This window comes from Typopeltis vanoorti, chromosome 17 (assembly GCF_054136105.1).
Source record: "Typopeltis vanoorti isolate ZY-2024b chromosome 17, IOZ_Tvanoo_1.0, whole genome shotgun sequence".
NCBI classification, from domain to species: domain Eukaryota; kingdom Metazoa; phylum Arthropoda; class Arachnida; order Uropygi; family Thelyphonidae; genus Typopeltis; species Typopeltis vanoorti.
Genome location: NC_143565.1, coordinates 27,890,739 through 27,908,280, shown reverse-complemented (window position 1 = coordinate 27,908,280; position 17,542 = coordinate 27,890,739). Strand labels below are relative to the sequence as shown.

Below are 17,542 nucleotides of genomic sequence, written 5' to 3'. Positions count from 1 at the left end.
GTGGTAAAAAACACTCGACAGGCATTCTGTTAATAATTGGTTGATTTTTATATATAGGATATTCATAGATATTATCTTAATATTTAATCCTACCATAGAGATGATCTCTGTTTAACAGTTATTTTTAATTTATTTCCGAGTGTACCTATATATTATTATATGCACAAGGGTTCACTCCAATTGGTGCAGTGATCTTAACTCTTTCTTTCAGAATCCAAATAATCACTGACTCAAGACCAAAAATACAAAATAAATACATTTAATATAACACAAACAATATATGTACACTTCAAACAAATATTACCCAACTAACTACAAATTAATTGGATCCAAGGCCTTTTAAAAATAAACTTGCACTTAAAACTAGACTAAACACTTTGTTTGCACAATCACAAAATGTTCATAGCCAGTTTCTCTCTCCGTCAAGGCCCTTTTCCGAAGATCTATGACTCTATTCTTCATTTTCGCAGGATCCTTTTTCATCACTCATGTAGCACACATAAAATCTTCCTGATTTAATTCTGTCTCTTTTTAGTAGAAATAATAGTTAGATCCGGCATCCTTAATACAGATGAAACTTCCTAATCAGAGTTTTCTCGAACATTCCTTTAGAACATCAATAGCAAATCCTTCTTTTATTCACTAATTCTTATTGACAGTCTTAACTTTTCCATTTAAAAAAAAACTTGCAGTTCTATGATTTCATTTTCGGAACCTACTATAAATCTTTCAATTAGCGTTTCCTCCAGTATTTCTTTTAAAACGCATATAACAATATTTTCTTTTATTTATCCACATACTTATTCCACATTAAAACTTAAGAGATCCACGATTCCTTTTTTGGAATATACTATTAATTTTCCTCCGACTGTCACAATAAAACTTAAGTTCCTCTGGATCTAAATATCTTAAAAAGTTAGATGAAGAATGTTTTGAACAATTGTAATTGAAAGTTAACACCTTAGTAATAGCCCTCTTAATATAATATTGAAACCTTAACTTTGACTCTGTTAACCTAAGGATAACAGAGTCCAAGTTAATGCAGTGCTTTGTCAGTACATGCATTTGGCAACAAATTGCACACAAAACTGACAACCCATTCCACTCATTCAGCACTTTAAGCAAAAAATCTACTCCTCACAATCTTGCTAACCAAAATCTTTCTCAATTTCCAGGGATAACTCCTTTTCTCCCTTCACTAGCCAAGTACTGAAATATTTCTTCTGCATTAATAAAATAAAACCTATGCAACCAATAAAACCTATAAACTAACTTAATTATTTCTAACACGTCCTCTCTTTGCTGCCTGTCAAACAACTTTTGCAACACAAGCCATAGTCCGTAGTTTTAGGGAGCATTCTATAAATTACTCTCTCTCTGTCACTTGTTTTTGGATTTTCTCCACTACTTTTTCATGCTTGAGAAATGTAGATGACCAGACTCGAGCACAGTAATCCAGATGTGGCCATATCAATACTTGATACAGAATAATGATAACTTGTTTGTCTCTGCTTGTTAGGGTGTTCTTTAATAACTAAAGTATGCCTCTGAACTTCATCTACCAATATCCCATAATTCCTATTTTCATCAATTTCCTGTACTGCACTTCCATCAGTGTATTATAAAACCTGTAATATTTTATCCAAAAATGTGTAGCTGTACACTTTTTCACATTAAACTACCATCCAGTATATTTTGCCCATACTAAATTTGCATAAACTGTTGATTTGATCAACTATTATACTATCCAATTTTGCATCATTAGCAAACAACTTAGTATAGTCTTGGTATCAATAGTGACTAGTCCATGTCCTGAACAATTCAGTAGGTACTTAACATTATTATTAGCTTTGTTCTTTTTTTGAATATTCCCAAAACTTTCCTACTCTGTTATGTAGGCTTCCAACAAGCATCAGCTTTTCCTTTATCTTTATTATCTGCATTCTCTAGTGACTTGAAAAACTACTTTTGCCTTAGTAAAAACTTCTGTAGAATCATAGGACAAATAACTCATTGTTACTTTAATATACTTTAATATTCTAAAATTTTAAGCCATGAGGTTTTAGGATCCATCCTCCAGTTTATCTGCCTTCGTATTAAAATTAAAAACATAAATTTACTGGTGCTATCCAGAATTCATGCTCAAAGCAAGGGGATCCTACAGGAGGTTTTTAATTCCTGAGATATGACAAAAATCAACTTTAAAATCTTCTAAAATGCAGAAGGTACAGAAGATTTTAAAATATAATTAACAGATGATTATTTTTTTCTTTATAATTTTCATTTTCATTATTAGAGGAATTTTCATGCATTTACTCATGGGTTCACTTTTCCCACTTTTGTTCCTTTTTTTCTGGTGTTCAGGCTACTGTGACTGCAATACATGATTAAGTGTATGTTATTAATATGCTATCAACAATTTCCTCCAGATTAGTCTAATTATTATCCACAGTCCAGTATTATATCTAACATTTTGTGCTTCTAAGGCACAAAATGTTAGATATAATTCTTCTGACTGAATCGATCTACCTAGACTTTGGTCTTCTTCTGGGTATTTTTTGTGCCATCTTGGCATCAAACAACTATTCTGCTTACCTTTCTTCTACCATGAATGGCCCTTCTCGCACATTCTCGAATACTAACAATGTCAAGTTCCTTTCAGAATCTTAATTTTTAATATGATTCTGTCATTGACAATCTGTTCACTGCACTGATATTTCTCAAAACTCTCATATCTGTGGTCGATCAAGTGCTTTATCATCATCATCAAATTCCAGACGTATCCTCGAGGGGTGTATGGGATATTATGATAGTACTACATGTGAAGAGCTTGCATGTAGTACTGTCATATCAATCTGTTATGACATGACTCCAACATGATCAGATCTTATATTTCTGTCTTCTAAGGTACTTTTTACTGTATCAATCCAGCTATATCTTCCTCTGGATCTTTTCCCTGCTAACCTGGCAGAGAATACCAGTTTTGCTAATCTTTCCTTGCCCATTCTGTTTAAGTGACCATACCACCTGAGATTAGCTCTGCTAACATATTCCTGAATGCTAACAATGTTAAGTTCTTTCCTAATAACCCCTTTTTTAATGATATTGCCACTGATGCAATCTGTTCATGCCCCTAATCTTTCCCAGGACTTTCATATCTATGGTCTCTAGTCTTTGGTCAAGTGTTTTATTTCTAACCCAGTTCTCAGATCCATAAGTTAATATTGGTTTGAACACTTGTATACAACTAATTTAGTGTTTCGACTATTTTCTCTCTTATTCCATATAAATTTATTCAGTTGACTTCCTACCATAACAAAGCTGGTATGGTGATATGGCTGGTATAGCTTTGTTGATTCTGTTGTCTATTTCCATATTTAATTTACCATCTTCGATAAAAATTGTGCCTAAGTAGCTGAAATGTTTTACTTGTTCTATAGGTTCTCCCTTCATGATGCAGTTGTAATTTTCAATGTTTTTGCCTATTTTTATTGTCTTTGTGTTGTTATTGCTGGTTTTCATACCAAATTTATTACAACAGTTATTCAATTTAGTCAGGGAATTTTGCAGACTTCTACTGAATTTATTTAAAAGTATAACATCTCCCACTATGTTCACTGGGCATCTACAGATGCCATATGGTCACTCCGATGCTCGGTGATGTGCCACACCAGTTCTCACCATGTTGTCCTTTTGTTTATTTTTCTGGTGGCCTCAGCGCTCTGAAGATCAGTCACTCCACACACACACCATCCATCCATCTCATTGATGGTCTACCTCTTCCTCTTTTTCCAGGAACTTTACCTTCTATTACTGTTCTGTGAAGTCCCCCCTTCCATCCTTTCTCATCATCATCATCAAATTCCTGCCATGTACCCTCAAGGGGTGTACAGGATATGATAGTACATGACAAAAATTAATTCATTAGTAACTTCCTATCTACAATTTTCCTCCAAATCAGTCTGTTACTTGTCAAGACTCCAACATTATCAGATCTAATATTTCTATCATCTAAGGCACTTTGTACCACATCAATCCACCTATATCTTGGTCTTCCTCTGGGTTGTTTTCCTGCCAACCTGGCAGAGAACACTTGTTTTGCTAATCTTTCCTCGCCCATTCTGTTTAAGTGACCATACCACCTGAGATTAGCTCTGCTAACGCATTCCTGGATGCTGACAATGTCAAGTTCTTTCCTAATATCTTCGTTTTTAATATGACATTGCCATTGATGGCATCTGTTCATGCCTATAATCTTTCTCAGGACTCTCATATCTGCGGTCTCTAGTCTTTGGTCAAGTGATTTACTTCTGACCCAGCTCTCAGATCCATAAGTTAAAACTGGTTTGAACACTGTCTTGTATACAGCTAATTTAGTGTTCCGACTAATTTCTCTCTTATTCCATATATTCAATTGAATATATGGAATAAGAGAGAAATTGAATTTATTCAATTGACTTCCCACCATACCAGCTTTGCTGATTCTAGTGTCTATTTCTATAATTAATTTACCATCTTCACTAAAAATCTTGCCTAAGTAGCTGAAATGTTTTACTTGTTCCACAGGTTCTCCATTCACAATACAGTTGACATTTTCAATGATTCTGCCTATTTTCATTGTCTTTGTCTTTTTATTGCTGACCTTCATACCATATCTATTACAACAGCTATTCAATTTAGTCAGAGAATCTTGCAGACTTCTAGCAGATTTATTTAGAAGTATAACATCGTCCGCATAAAGCAAAGAGCTGACATTAACATCTCCAATTTTGATATCATGTTTAATAACACTTTCCTTCATAATGTGATCCATATAGATAATGAATAACAGAGGGGATAATGTACATCCTTGTCTCACACCAGATTTAACATTAAACCATCTTCCTGTACTTCCTTCAATTCTAACTGTTGACTTGCAACTCAAATAAAGACTAAGTATTTCTTGATATAATGCCCCATTGACACCATATAACTGCAGCATATTGAATAGTTTCTCTCTTGGCACCTTGTCATATGCCTTTTTCCAAATTGACAAAATTTAAATACAGATCTTTGTTACATTCCCATGCTTTCTCGACTATTTGTCGTAAAGTGAAGATCTGATCCTGACAGCCTCTATTTGGCCTGAATCCAGCTTGTTCTTCACCAAGCTTTTCTTCCACAATTCTTCTCAACCGTTTCTCAAGTATACTTGCATAGATCTTGCCAGGAACACTCAGTAGGGAAATACCTCTGTAATTCTCACATTCAGTTTTATTTCCCTTTTTATATATTGGTACTCTGAGAGCTCTACTCCAATCATCGGGAATTCGTCCCTCTGTCCAGGCTTTCTGAACTATACAGTGCAGCCACTATAAGACTTTTATACCACCATACTTCAGCATTTCTGGTCGAATATCATCTCCTGCTGCCTTTCCACATTTCAAGTCTTTGATGGCTTTTTCTACTTCAAGTATGGATATATATTCCTGACTGCATACCTGGTCAGTGTTTTTTACCACTGTGCTATCATCACTGCTTGTTTCATTTAGCAGTTTTTCCAAGTAATTACTCCATACTTCAAGGATATATTTTTCTCCCATTTTCATGTCACCTTTATCATCTCTAACTCCTTTTACAGCACTCTTTCCTCCATTCCTAAGCTTCTTCAACGACCTCCAGAATATTTTACCACCTTCTTGATATTTATTTTCTATATTCTTGCCAAAGTCCTCCCATGACTTTTGTTTAGCTAGTTTTACACAATGTTTAACATTCTTGCATTTCTCTCTATATTCTCTAAGAGTACAAGATGACTTATTTGACAGGAACTTTTGATATGCTTCCTTCACTGCCTCTTTAACTTCCTGTGTCCACCAGGAGTTCTGATTTTTTTATCCTTGCACACAACCTCACCACATGCCTCTCTGGCAGAATCAATCAATGTTTTCTTCAGAGTTTGCCACTGCATCTCCAAGGTTTGATTCCTGTTCTCAAACTCTTTCATTTTCTTTTCAATAATCTTTGTGTATTTTAGTCTACAGTTCACATCTGAGAGCTGCTCAACTTTTATTCGCTTTAAAACTTTCTTACATGTTATTCTTTTCAATATGAAATTCAATTTTATCCTGCTCAAGACTAAATAGTGATCACTTCCAATTTCAAATCCTCTGTACACTCTGGTGTCCTGCACCAGGGAGAAAACATCACTATCAACAATAACATAGTCAATGAGACTTTTCTTATTCCTAGCCTGTTCTCTCCATGTGAATTTGTGTACATTTTTATGTTGGAACATGGTGTTAGTAATAACCAGTCCATGTCTTGAGCAGAAATCCAACAGATATTTGCCATTATTATTAGCTTTGCTCTTTTCTCCAAATTTTCCCAAAATATTATTGTATGTCTTGCAATCATTTCCTACTCTGCTATTTAGATCCCCAACAAGGACCAACTTTTCCTTATTCATTGTGTCAGTTGCTTTTTCTAAAGCATCAAAAAATTCCTCCACTTCTACCTTAGTAGAACCTTCTTTGGGACCATAGGCACAAATAAGTCTCATTGTCCAGGTCCCCATTCTCATATTTGCCCACATTACTCTACTTGAGACTGACTGCCATTCAAGAAGATTAGCCTCGTATTTTGTGTTGAATACTATGGCTACTTCTTCTTTTCCTTGATTGTCATTGCCTGAATATAACATTTTGTATTTATTGCTTAGAAAGATCTTACCAGTTTTGGTCTTTTTTGTTTTAGTCACCCCTATTATGTCGATCTGGTACTTATCTAATTCCTCAGCTAGCTCCATTTCTTTGCCATTCAGGCTTCTTACGTTGATAGTACCGATCTTTAACTCTGGTGATGTTGAGTTGGCGTTTGTTTTCAGATTTCATCTATTTGTCATAAAGTAAAAATCTGATTCTGTGTCCTGAATCCGGCTTGTTCTTTGCCGAGCTTCACTTCCACAATCCTTCTCAACTGTTTTTCAAGTATACTTGCATAAATCCATCCAGGAATACTCAGTAGGGAAATACCTCTATAATTCAAGATTAGCCTCGTATTTAGTGTTGAATACTATAGCTACTCCTTTTCCCTGATTGTTATTGCCTGAATATAACATTTTGTATTTATTGCTCAGAAGATTTCGCCAGTTTTTTTTGTTTGTTTGTTTCAGCCTATTATGTCGATCTAATATTTATTCAGTTCCTCAACCAGTTCCATTTCTTTGCCATTCAGGCTTCTTATGTTGGAGTTGACGTGTGTTTCAGGATTTGTTCCAGCAGTTGATGTTTCACTGTTCACCCTGGTTCCCTGACGAAAGAAAAACAGAGGCCTTGTTTAACCGGGCAGTGCTCACTCCAGCCAGCATTAAATTCTGTCATGTTGTACCATCATTTTATTTGTGGTTTGAGCCAATAAGAATACATGTTTGGCTTAATCCCAAATTGCCATCCCATCTTAGTTCGTTCAGTATCCAGGTCTATACGTAACAGGGTGCTCCACAAGAAATTGACGATTGGACATTAGGTCAGAAGCCCTGATGAGTTCTTCTCATTCCTTTAAAGGTTATGTGGAGGTCTCCTCTCAGTTATATAGCTTTGACCCTTTAGCACACCCAAGTGCTTTATATCTAACTCCATTCTCAGATCCATAACTTAAAACTAGTTTGAACACTGTCTTGTATACTGCTAGTTTGTTTGGGCTAATTTCTCTTTTCATATAAATTTATTCAGTTAGTTCTCCACCATACCCTTGGTTATTCTGTTGTGTATTTCCAGATTTCATTTTTCATTTACTAAAAACTGTTCTTAAATATATGAAATATTTTATTTGTTCTACCTAGTCTATTCATAAATTCTATGATAACTTGACCAGTGCATAATTCTTTAATCTCTCAGTAAATCATTTACAGCTTTCAGTACAAAACAAACCACATATGTAACCTGCATATAGTAGCACTCAATGTTTGAAATGTCAGCCTTTTGCCTTCACACTTGATTGCAGCATGCACAACAACCAATGGAGATGCTGCTACTGCTCACACCAAATCCACCTTTGTGCTTATGATGCTGGGGTGTCATCTCTTGCAGTCTACATTCTCAAGCTTCTACCACAATTTTGAAGACAAATGGGTTCAAATTGGGACTTCCAGACAGCAAATCAGATGGTGATATGTGGTCGAGCATATTCACCTGCATCCACCAATCCACGTCTTGTGTACAAAGGCTGAATCCCGTTGGAAGGTCTGCTGCCTACTGTGAAACTAGATGTTGTTCAGGGGCTTTACTGCAAATTCCAGCATAACCTTGATACACTTTGGCAGAAGTTTTGGCCTCTTTCCTGCAGAAATGTAAGTCGGATACTCCCTGATATGTCCCATTACCACCAAACCATCACTGACTTGGGTTGATGACTTCTCTGAATCCTGGATGCCATGGCATGTGCTATGCAACCATCTTGGGCATATATTCGATCATTTTTGTAGTTAAACAACTCTGCGGTCGATCTCTGTGCCTTTGATTTTATCATGTTCTGACACATAAGTTGTGTTAGGAAGTGTCCAGTAGAGCAATGATTTGTTTTTACTCTCTGGTCATCAGTCAGTACACGTGACATTGTTCTCTGCAAAACTTTCTTTCTTTCGTTCTTCCATTGTAATCCTGAGTTCTCTCACAGGATTACAGTGGAGGTATGTCTTCGCTGCCCTCATAAGTTTTTGCATCCTAATGCAACATGGTCGACCTGTTCTTTGGTGGTTAGATACATCTTCTGTATTGTAATAACAGTTAATAGTCCAGTACACAAACATCCTACTAATCCTGAATGTTTCTAGTGTGTTGAAAATAACAGGTGGCTACATTCCAAAGTGAAGTGTTATTACATTGTGTTACATTAATAGCATTGTGAAGTGCTATTACAGCTACACAGTTCTCATAATCTCCCCACTGCATGTTAACCTGTACAACTAGACAACTCTCTCTGCTGATAAGCATGTGCATGTTGGCAGTGCACAGCACCATTAATTTTTGCTTATTTCATTAAGAATGATATTTGATATAGCATTTCCATAAATATATTTTATTATGTCAATAAATTGTTTCTCAATGCCATAATCTCTAGGAGCTTCTATTATTGATGATATTTTTATGCAATCAAAAGCTTTTTTAAAATCAAGGCGATGTGAAGAGGAGGGTTGTATTCATTGCATTTTTCAGTAAGCAGGTTTTTTGATTGAATATGATCTATTCAGTACAATAGTAAAATTATATATAAATATAATAATAATTATATATAATTTTATATATTATTAAATAGTTGGTTAGAATGTTTCAGATTAATACCTGTGTGGGTGCAAGAACTTGAAAATCAGCATGTTGTGTTTATTCAAAAATGAAGAAAAAGATAAATTAGGTATATTTAGTAATTCTCTTTATTCTCTCTAAAGAGACCTTATTCTCTGTAGAATTACAGTTAGTCAACAATTTCTACTATTCTATATATCTTACTTTCATATTCTTACTAAATATAGAGCAAAACTATATGGCCATTCTAGAACTACTTTTTGAGTTCAAAGAAAATTCTTCATTCTTACAGTAAAATTCAAATCTTAGTTTTATCAAATGTTATATATGAAAAACTGGACACATCATTCAGCTAAAAATTCTGTAGATTCACTTTGCCATATGAGAACTTATTTTTCAGCACTTATTTGATTGTTTTTGCTCATTCTTTCATTCATTGTGTCATCTCTTCATTTCCTCAGAATATCTTCTTTACTGCTGGATGAAGGCCTCCTCCTCCAGTTCCTTCCCCCTTTCTCTGTTATTGGCAATGGTTGACCAATTTTTCCCAACAGAATTTAACAATTCATTGCTCCACCTTCTTTTAGGACATTGTTGGCCTCGTTTCCCTTCTTTTGGAATCCAGTTCATTAGTATGGTAGTCTTTCGCTCATCTCTTCTGGATAGATGTCTGGCTCATTTCCATTTTAGTCACTTGTGGTGAAGAATGACATCAGTGATATGAGTCTTCTTATCCAGGTGTTTCGCTTATCTTTTAATGTGATGCATAGCATCAGCCTCTCCGTTTTTCTTTGAGTTGTTGCTAGTTTATTTGCCAGTGCTTTTGTTAGAGGCAAAGTTTCACAACTGTATGTGATGACTGGAAGTAAACACTGGTTAAATGTCTTCCTTTTTAAACAGAATGGGACATCAAATTAAGGGGATAAAGTTCCCTTATTATTTCACAGCCAGTATGCAAAACTCTAAGATTGGAAACTACGATCTACGAGTTTCATGCCAAAGAACTATCGGCAAATCCAAGCATAAGTGACCACTTGGTAGTACAACCCCAAGGCAACTCGATGCAAAGGTGGATCAAGCTCCCTCACTATCCTTGATATTTTCTCATAATGTGAAAACACAGCTCCTAGGAGATGTAATACTGCTTTACATTATGAGGAGCGGTCACTCTCAGACCGGTTTCAACCTTTTTTTGAGGTCTCCTCAGTGAGTAGGTAGACCTGGATGATATCAAAGTTTAAGTAAAAAGAACTTACATACTTTTACTATACGAATTCCAGAGTGGTGTGCCCATATATATTATATATTATATTATAATTAAGATGAAAAGCCAAACGGCTATATTTTCTGTCGAAGTTAATTAATTTAAGGGGATAAAAATCCCTTATTATTTTACAGCCAGTATGCGAAACTCTACGATCTACAAGTTTTATATGCCGAAGAACTATCGGCGAATCCAAGTGTAAGTGACCACTTGGTGGTACAAGGGGGTTGTACTACCAAGTGGTTGTACTATTAATTATGTGTAGTAATATTAGATTGTATGTTTTTTATCCATAAATTTTGAATTGAATAAACTAATTTGCTTTCCTCCCCTTCTTTTTAAATGAAATCTATTTTTGTTTTTGAAAATTCGTGTTTTCTTCTATCATAGGCATGTTAATGGTCCTACATACCGAAGATGGAATCTAACATTACCACAGATGGCCACCCTCTATCGATTAGCCAATCAACTCCTAACTGATTTAGTTGATAACAATTATTTTTACTTGTTTGATCTAAAATCATTCTTCACAGCCAAGGCACTCAACATGTCTATTCCTGGAGGACCAAAGTTTGAACCTCTGATTAAAGATGCAAATCCAGCGTAAGTATTTGTCTGATATGTAATTTTAAATTCATCATCATCATCATCAAATTCCTGCCATGTACCCTCAAGGGGTGTACAGGATATGACAGTACTACATGAAAAAATTACATCATTACTAACTTCCTATCCACAATTTTCCTCCAAATCAGTCTGTTACTTGTCAAGACTCCAACATTATCAGATCTTATATTTCTATCGTCTAAGGCACTTTGTACCGTATCAATCCACCTATATCTTGGTCTTCCTCTGGGTCGTTTTCCTGCCAACCTGGCAGAGAACACTTGTTTTGCTAATCTTTCCTCTCCCATTCTATTTAAGTGACCATACTGTTAATATTTAATGAATTTATTTATCCTGTAGGCGACTGCGCCATTGTTAATATTTAATGATTTATCCTTTATAGGCTGCGCCATTTTTTATTTATAATGTGTATTATAAATAATATTTCATTTACTAACAATTATTTTTATTTTTTGACTCCGAGTGTCCCTATATGTTATTATATTTGCACAAAGAGTTCACTCCAATTGGTGCAATGACTTTAACTCACTTTTTCAGAATCCAGCTAATCATTGACTCAACACCAAGTACAAAATAAACACATTTAATAAAACTTAAAACAATATATATACACTTCTAGTAAAATACATAACTACAAATACAGATTATATGGATCCAAGGCCTTATTAAAAAAATACAAACTTACTCTTAAGACAAAACACTTTTTCTTTACAATCACAAAAAAAATGTTCATAGTCTTATTCTCTTCCTGTTAAGGCTCTTTTCAAGATCCCTTTAAAAATTCTTTTTTACTGCCTCACACAAAACAAAAATCAAGTTCCTTCCTACTTGAATATATCTTGGCCAGTTTATAAAAACTTAGTTTCAAGATTTCCTTTTTCTTCTGTACTTATTCCTTCTTGAAACATATTATTTCCACTATTCCTTTTTCGGAATACAATATGAAATTTCCTTTTGACTGCCGCACACAAAAAATTCAAGTTCCTTCCTACTTGAATATATCTTCGGCCAGTTTATAAAAACTTAGTTTCAAGATTTCCTTCTTCTTTACTTATTCCTTCTTGAAACATATTAATTCCACTATTCCCTTTTCGGAATACAATATAAAATTTCCTTTAACTGCCGCACACAAAAAATCAAGTTCCTCCCAACTTGAATATTCCTCGGCCAGTTTATAAAAACTTAGTTTCAAGATTTCCCTTTTCTTTACTTATTCCTTCTTGAAACATATTATTTCCACTATTCCTTTTTCGGAATACAATATGAAATTTCCTTTTAACTGCCGCACACAAAAAATATCAAGTTCCTCCCAACTTGAATATTCCTCGGCCAGTTTATAAAAACTTAGTTTCAAGATTTCCTTTTTCTTCTGTACTTATTCCTTCTTGAAACATATTATTTCCACTATTCCTTTTTCGGAATACAATATGAAATTTCCTTTTGACTGCCGCACACAAAAAATCAAGTTCCTCCCAACTTGAATATTCCTCGGCCAGTGTTCTAAAAAACTTTCCGAACGCTCCCTTGTTTACCACTGTAACTTGGATACGCAACGCTTTCTTGTCAGCTGTCAATCAAACATCAAGTTCACTCCGGGAGCATGCGCACTTCAACAACGTCAGAAACTACGCATTGTAAAAATATGGCTGACTCGCTGTATCCACCAGCGCTGAAGAAAGTCTTTCATAAACACAAAATTCAACATTTAAAATACAACAAACTTTCTTATAAATAATACAAATAATCAATTAGTAAGTACTTCAATATTTTTACTTCTTTACATGTTATTTCTAATATAATATTTTCATAACGAGCACATCACAAGTGCAGACACTGCGTGTATGAAAACAAAAACTAACAAGCAAAATTAATACGTAAAAATATTCAGAATTTTTAATATGATTATTTTTACATCAGTTTCATTTTTCTGTGAAAAAATATTTTTTTTTTTTTAAAAAAAATTTTTTTATATTTAACCTACGTCTAAACAAAATTTTAATATTTATTTCAAGATCGTTATATTTTAAGTTCTAATCTAATTATCTAATCATTATGTATATCTTCTGAATCACTAGTTTCAGAATCATCTGACACTAGAGATAATTCTGAACTTTCTTCTTCCAAATTAGTATACTTAAATATTTCATTTTTATACCTTTCAAACACTTCATTTAAACTACTTGAATGATGTCCTAAATCTATAGAATCATCACTATCAGAATCAGTTTCTACAGGTTTTTGTGATTCTAAAAGTTTCTGGGATTTCTTATCCTTACTAACTAAATTTGAGGTATCTTTAACTTCCCTCTTCTTATTTAATCCTATATTTATCAACCTATGAAATTCCGCTATACTTTCATCAATATTAGAATCAATTTGATTATCATTATTCCTACATTGTACATCATCTGAAACATGTGTCTTGGGAATTCTAAAATTTCTTGTATTTTGGTTCACTTTACCAAAGTTTAATTTTTTCTTTCGCTGCATATTTGAATTATGAATATTAGATCTATTCCCTTTTCTATCATTTAACTTTGAATAAGATTCACAATTAGTATCAGGAAAACTACATTCATCCTTCAATATTTTATTCATATTATCACCTAAAGTAACTAAATTTTTATTTCCCAAAAAGTACCTTTTTAATCTATCAGAATGTACATTTAAAATTTTACTAGGATTATTGACATCTTGAATTCTGAAATTTACAGGAGAAAAATTGTCTAAAATTCTAAATGGACCTAAGGCTTTCTTTCCTAATTTCCCAACTCTTTTAATACTAGATTTATCATCTAACAATACTAAATCACCTGGTACAAAAGATTTATATTTTCTAAAACGATTTATATATTGTCTAGTTTTCTGAGCACTTAATTTACTTATCTCACCTACTAGTCTATGAGTAGTGGAAAACTTATCTATTACTAATTCTAAATATTCATTTATATCACTGTATCCTGTATTTGGAATAACTGAAACAAGTTCATTAGGAAAAACTGGGTCAAAACCATATAATGCAAAAGATGGTTTTTCCTTGATAGCAGAATGAAAAGCAGACCTACATGCAAATAATGTTTGAGAGATATGTGTATCCCAATCATTCATTTTGGTGTTTGCCAACTTTGAAAGTATTTGCTTTATGTTTCTATTTAATCTTTCACACATACCATTACATTGCGGATGATAAGGTGTTGTAAAAATCTTCTTAACATTAAGCAATTTACATAACTGTAATAATAGTTCAGATGTGAAATTTGCTCCTTGATCTGAAAGTAAGGTCTGAGGAGTTCCATATCTACAAACTATCATATTAAAAATCTTTCTTGCAATAGTTTTTGCAGATTGGTCTTTCATTGATACTGCTTCAGGAAATCTAGTTAGCATGTCTATGACTACTAGAATATACTTATTTCCTTTTTTAGTAATTGGTAGAGGACCTACTACATCAATAGCAACAGCTTGAAATGGTCTAGTTGGAATTGGAAATGGTTGTAAAGGAGCTTTTCCTCTAAAAGGGGATCTTATTTGGCACTTATGGCATGACTTGACATACGTGAGTATATCACTCTTCATACCTTTCCAGATGTAACGATCCTTTATTCTTTCCAAAGTTCTAGAAAACCCTTGGTGTCCTGCTAAGTCAGAATCATGGAAAGTATACATAATCCAAGGAATCATTTCAGTTGGTGCCAATATTTTCACCTTCAACTTTCCATCTTCCATTTGTCTAGATAAGAGTAACCCATCTTTATCTAAATACAAGTTATCCAGATTCAAAAATGTATCTAGTTGAGTTTCCTCTTTCAATACTGCCTCATAAATAGTTTTTAGTATGGGATCATCCTTTTGAGCTTGGATAATCTTATCCTTTTCCCAAATTTGTATACTAGGATCCTTATTCTTTAGAGTTTCAATATTAAATACTTGATCACTATCACTAATATCTAGAAAAACTTCAGGAGACTGCTCTAATTTTCCACTGTCACCTGATTTCCTATCCAAACAGCATTCTATTCCACACAATGATACTGTATTATCAACAAAATTACACACAAACCCATGACGTTTCAGAAAATCAATTGCAAATATTATTTGTACATTTGGATTTGAAGATTCTGGAAGAACAATTAATGAATGAGAAACTTTTAATGGAAAGCAAGGAATTGAAATAAAGACATTGATTTGCCTATAAGCTGAAATTTCAGATTCAAATATTCCTTTTAACTTAATTGGATTGCTTAAAACTGAAATATCATTTGGAATTAGAGATTTAATTTTGTTAAATAAGCTATAAGAAATGAGTGAAATGTGTGCACCTGTGTCAAGTAAGATATCACAAGGTACATCTTCAATAAATCCTTGTAATACTGTTAAAGGATTACTTTCATTAGCATAAGGAGCTAATGCTACATCAAACTTTCTTTTATGGTTATAGCTGTCTTTGGCTTTACCCATGTTTAGTGAATAGTTTGACATTTCTGTCCTTGCCAGTATAATATTGGAATAATAATTAATTCCAGATTTACCTTTATTCTCCGATTTCTTATTTTGAAAACAAGATCTATCTCTAACATAACAATCTTTAGCAAAATGACCCTGTTTATTACATCTAAAACATTTTGGAATGTATCTCCTATGAGATGCTTTATTCCTGTTAATGCTATCAGATTTACAAGAAAAAGATTGATTATCTGTAAGATTTTTGGATATTGATAAATCCGACATCATCTTAAACAGAAGTTCCTGTCCTTGTACTATGGGTCTCTGTTGTCTTTCTATTTCTTCACTCAGAAATGTTTTCAGTTCCTCATATTTTTCCAAATCATGTAATTTTACCCTGGAATCAGATTCTGGAATATCTTTAGTAAAATTCACAGAAGTTTCCTTAGACTTTTTCTTTTTATTTTCAGCTTTACCCTTTTGAAGCTTTTCTTCTCTCATTTTATCAGTACCCACAATGCTAGAAGAATGAGTTTGATTATGCTGAAAACAATTTACTTGCTTATTGCTTGAGGAATGAAAAATATCTCTTAATCTTTCTTCCTTTTCTTTAACAAGCTCAGAACATTGTTCAAGGTTTCTAACTTTTTTCTTATACGCTGTTTCTTTTAAATTATCCTTGAGGCCAAGCCTAAATTGATTAAAGAGCAACCATTCTAAAGAGAATTTCTCTTCAGATGAAATATTAAATCCATGAGCAATGGTCCACAATCTATGATAATATTCAGAAACAGATTCCTTATTACCTTGGATACACTGTTGAATCTTCCAAATGTTAGGCCCTAATTCTCTTACATTTGAAAATTCTGATATTAGCAAACTTTTAAAGGTTGCATAATTGTCAGTATCTCTTAGTAAAGGAGATGTGTTTAAGAATGTTTTGGCTTTTCCCAACAATTTATTACGAAGTATAATTAACAAGTGAAAATCTGACCAATTTCCTAAATCTTTAATTTTTTCTGCATACCTAAAAAATGTTTCTATGCTTTCACTACTATCACCTGAGAAAGAAGGTATTACTAAGGTTGGATTTATTAACCTAAAAAATTCTTCATCATTAACTGAAGGAACTTTACTACTAATATTACTATTTTCTGTAGCCATTTTTTTTTTTTGATTTGAGTCAAGATTTGCCTTTTGGATTCTAAAATAGTTTAGTCATAACCAATTATCCTGTCGTCGACTGCGCCATTGTTAATATTTAATGAATTTATTTATCCTGTAGGCGACTGCGCCATTGTTAATATTTAATGATTTATCCTTTATAGGCTGCGCCATTTTTTATTTATAATGTGTATTATAAATAATATTTCATTTACTAACAATTATTTTTATTTTTTGACTCCGAGTGTCCCTATATGTTATTATATTTGCACAAAGAGTTCACTCCAATTGGTGCAATGACTTTAACTCACTTTTTCAGAATCCAGCTAATCATTGACTCAACACCAAGTACAAAATAAACACATTTAATAAAACTTAAAACAATATATATACACTTCTAGTAAAATACATAACTACAAATACAGATTATATGGATCCAAGGCCTTATTAAAAAAATACAAACTTACTCTTAAGACAAAACACTTTTTCTTTACAATCACAAAAAAAATGTTCATAGTCTTATTCTCTTCCTGTTAAGGCTCTTTTCAAGATCCCTTTAAAAATTCTTTTTTACTGCCTCACACAAAACAAAAATCAAGTTCCTTCCTACTTGAATATATCTTGGCCAGTTTATAAAAACTTAGTTTCAAGATTTCCTTTTTCTTCTGTACTTATTCCTTCTTGAAACATATTATTTCCACTATTCCTTTTTCGGAATACAATATGAAATTTCCTTTTGACTGCCGCACACAAAAAATTCAAG

At 33.3% G+C, this 17,542-nt stretch overlaps 1 protein-coding gene across 1 annotated transcript in view; it reads left to right on the top strand.

Moving 5' to 3' along the window:
• Prp8 (pre-mRNA processing factor 8) overlaps positions 1–17,542 on the top strand; it is a 411,861-nt gene that overhangs the window by 64,274 nt on the left and 330,045 nt on the right. The window contains exon 6 of the mRNA XM_090407427.1: positions 10,936–11,148. Within this exon, the coding sequence (XP_090263553.1) occupies positions 10,936–11,148 (213 nt within the window). The remainder of the gene's footprint in view (positions 1–10,935; positions 11,149–17,542) is intronic.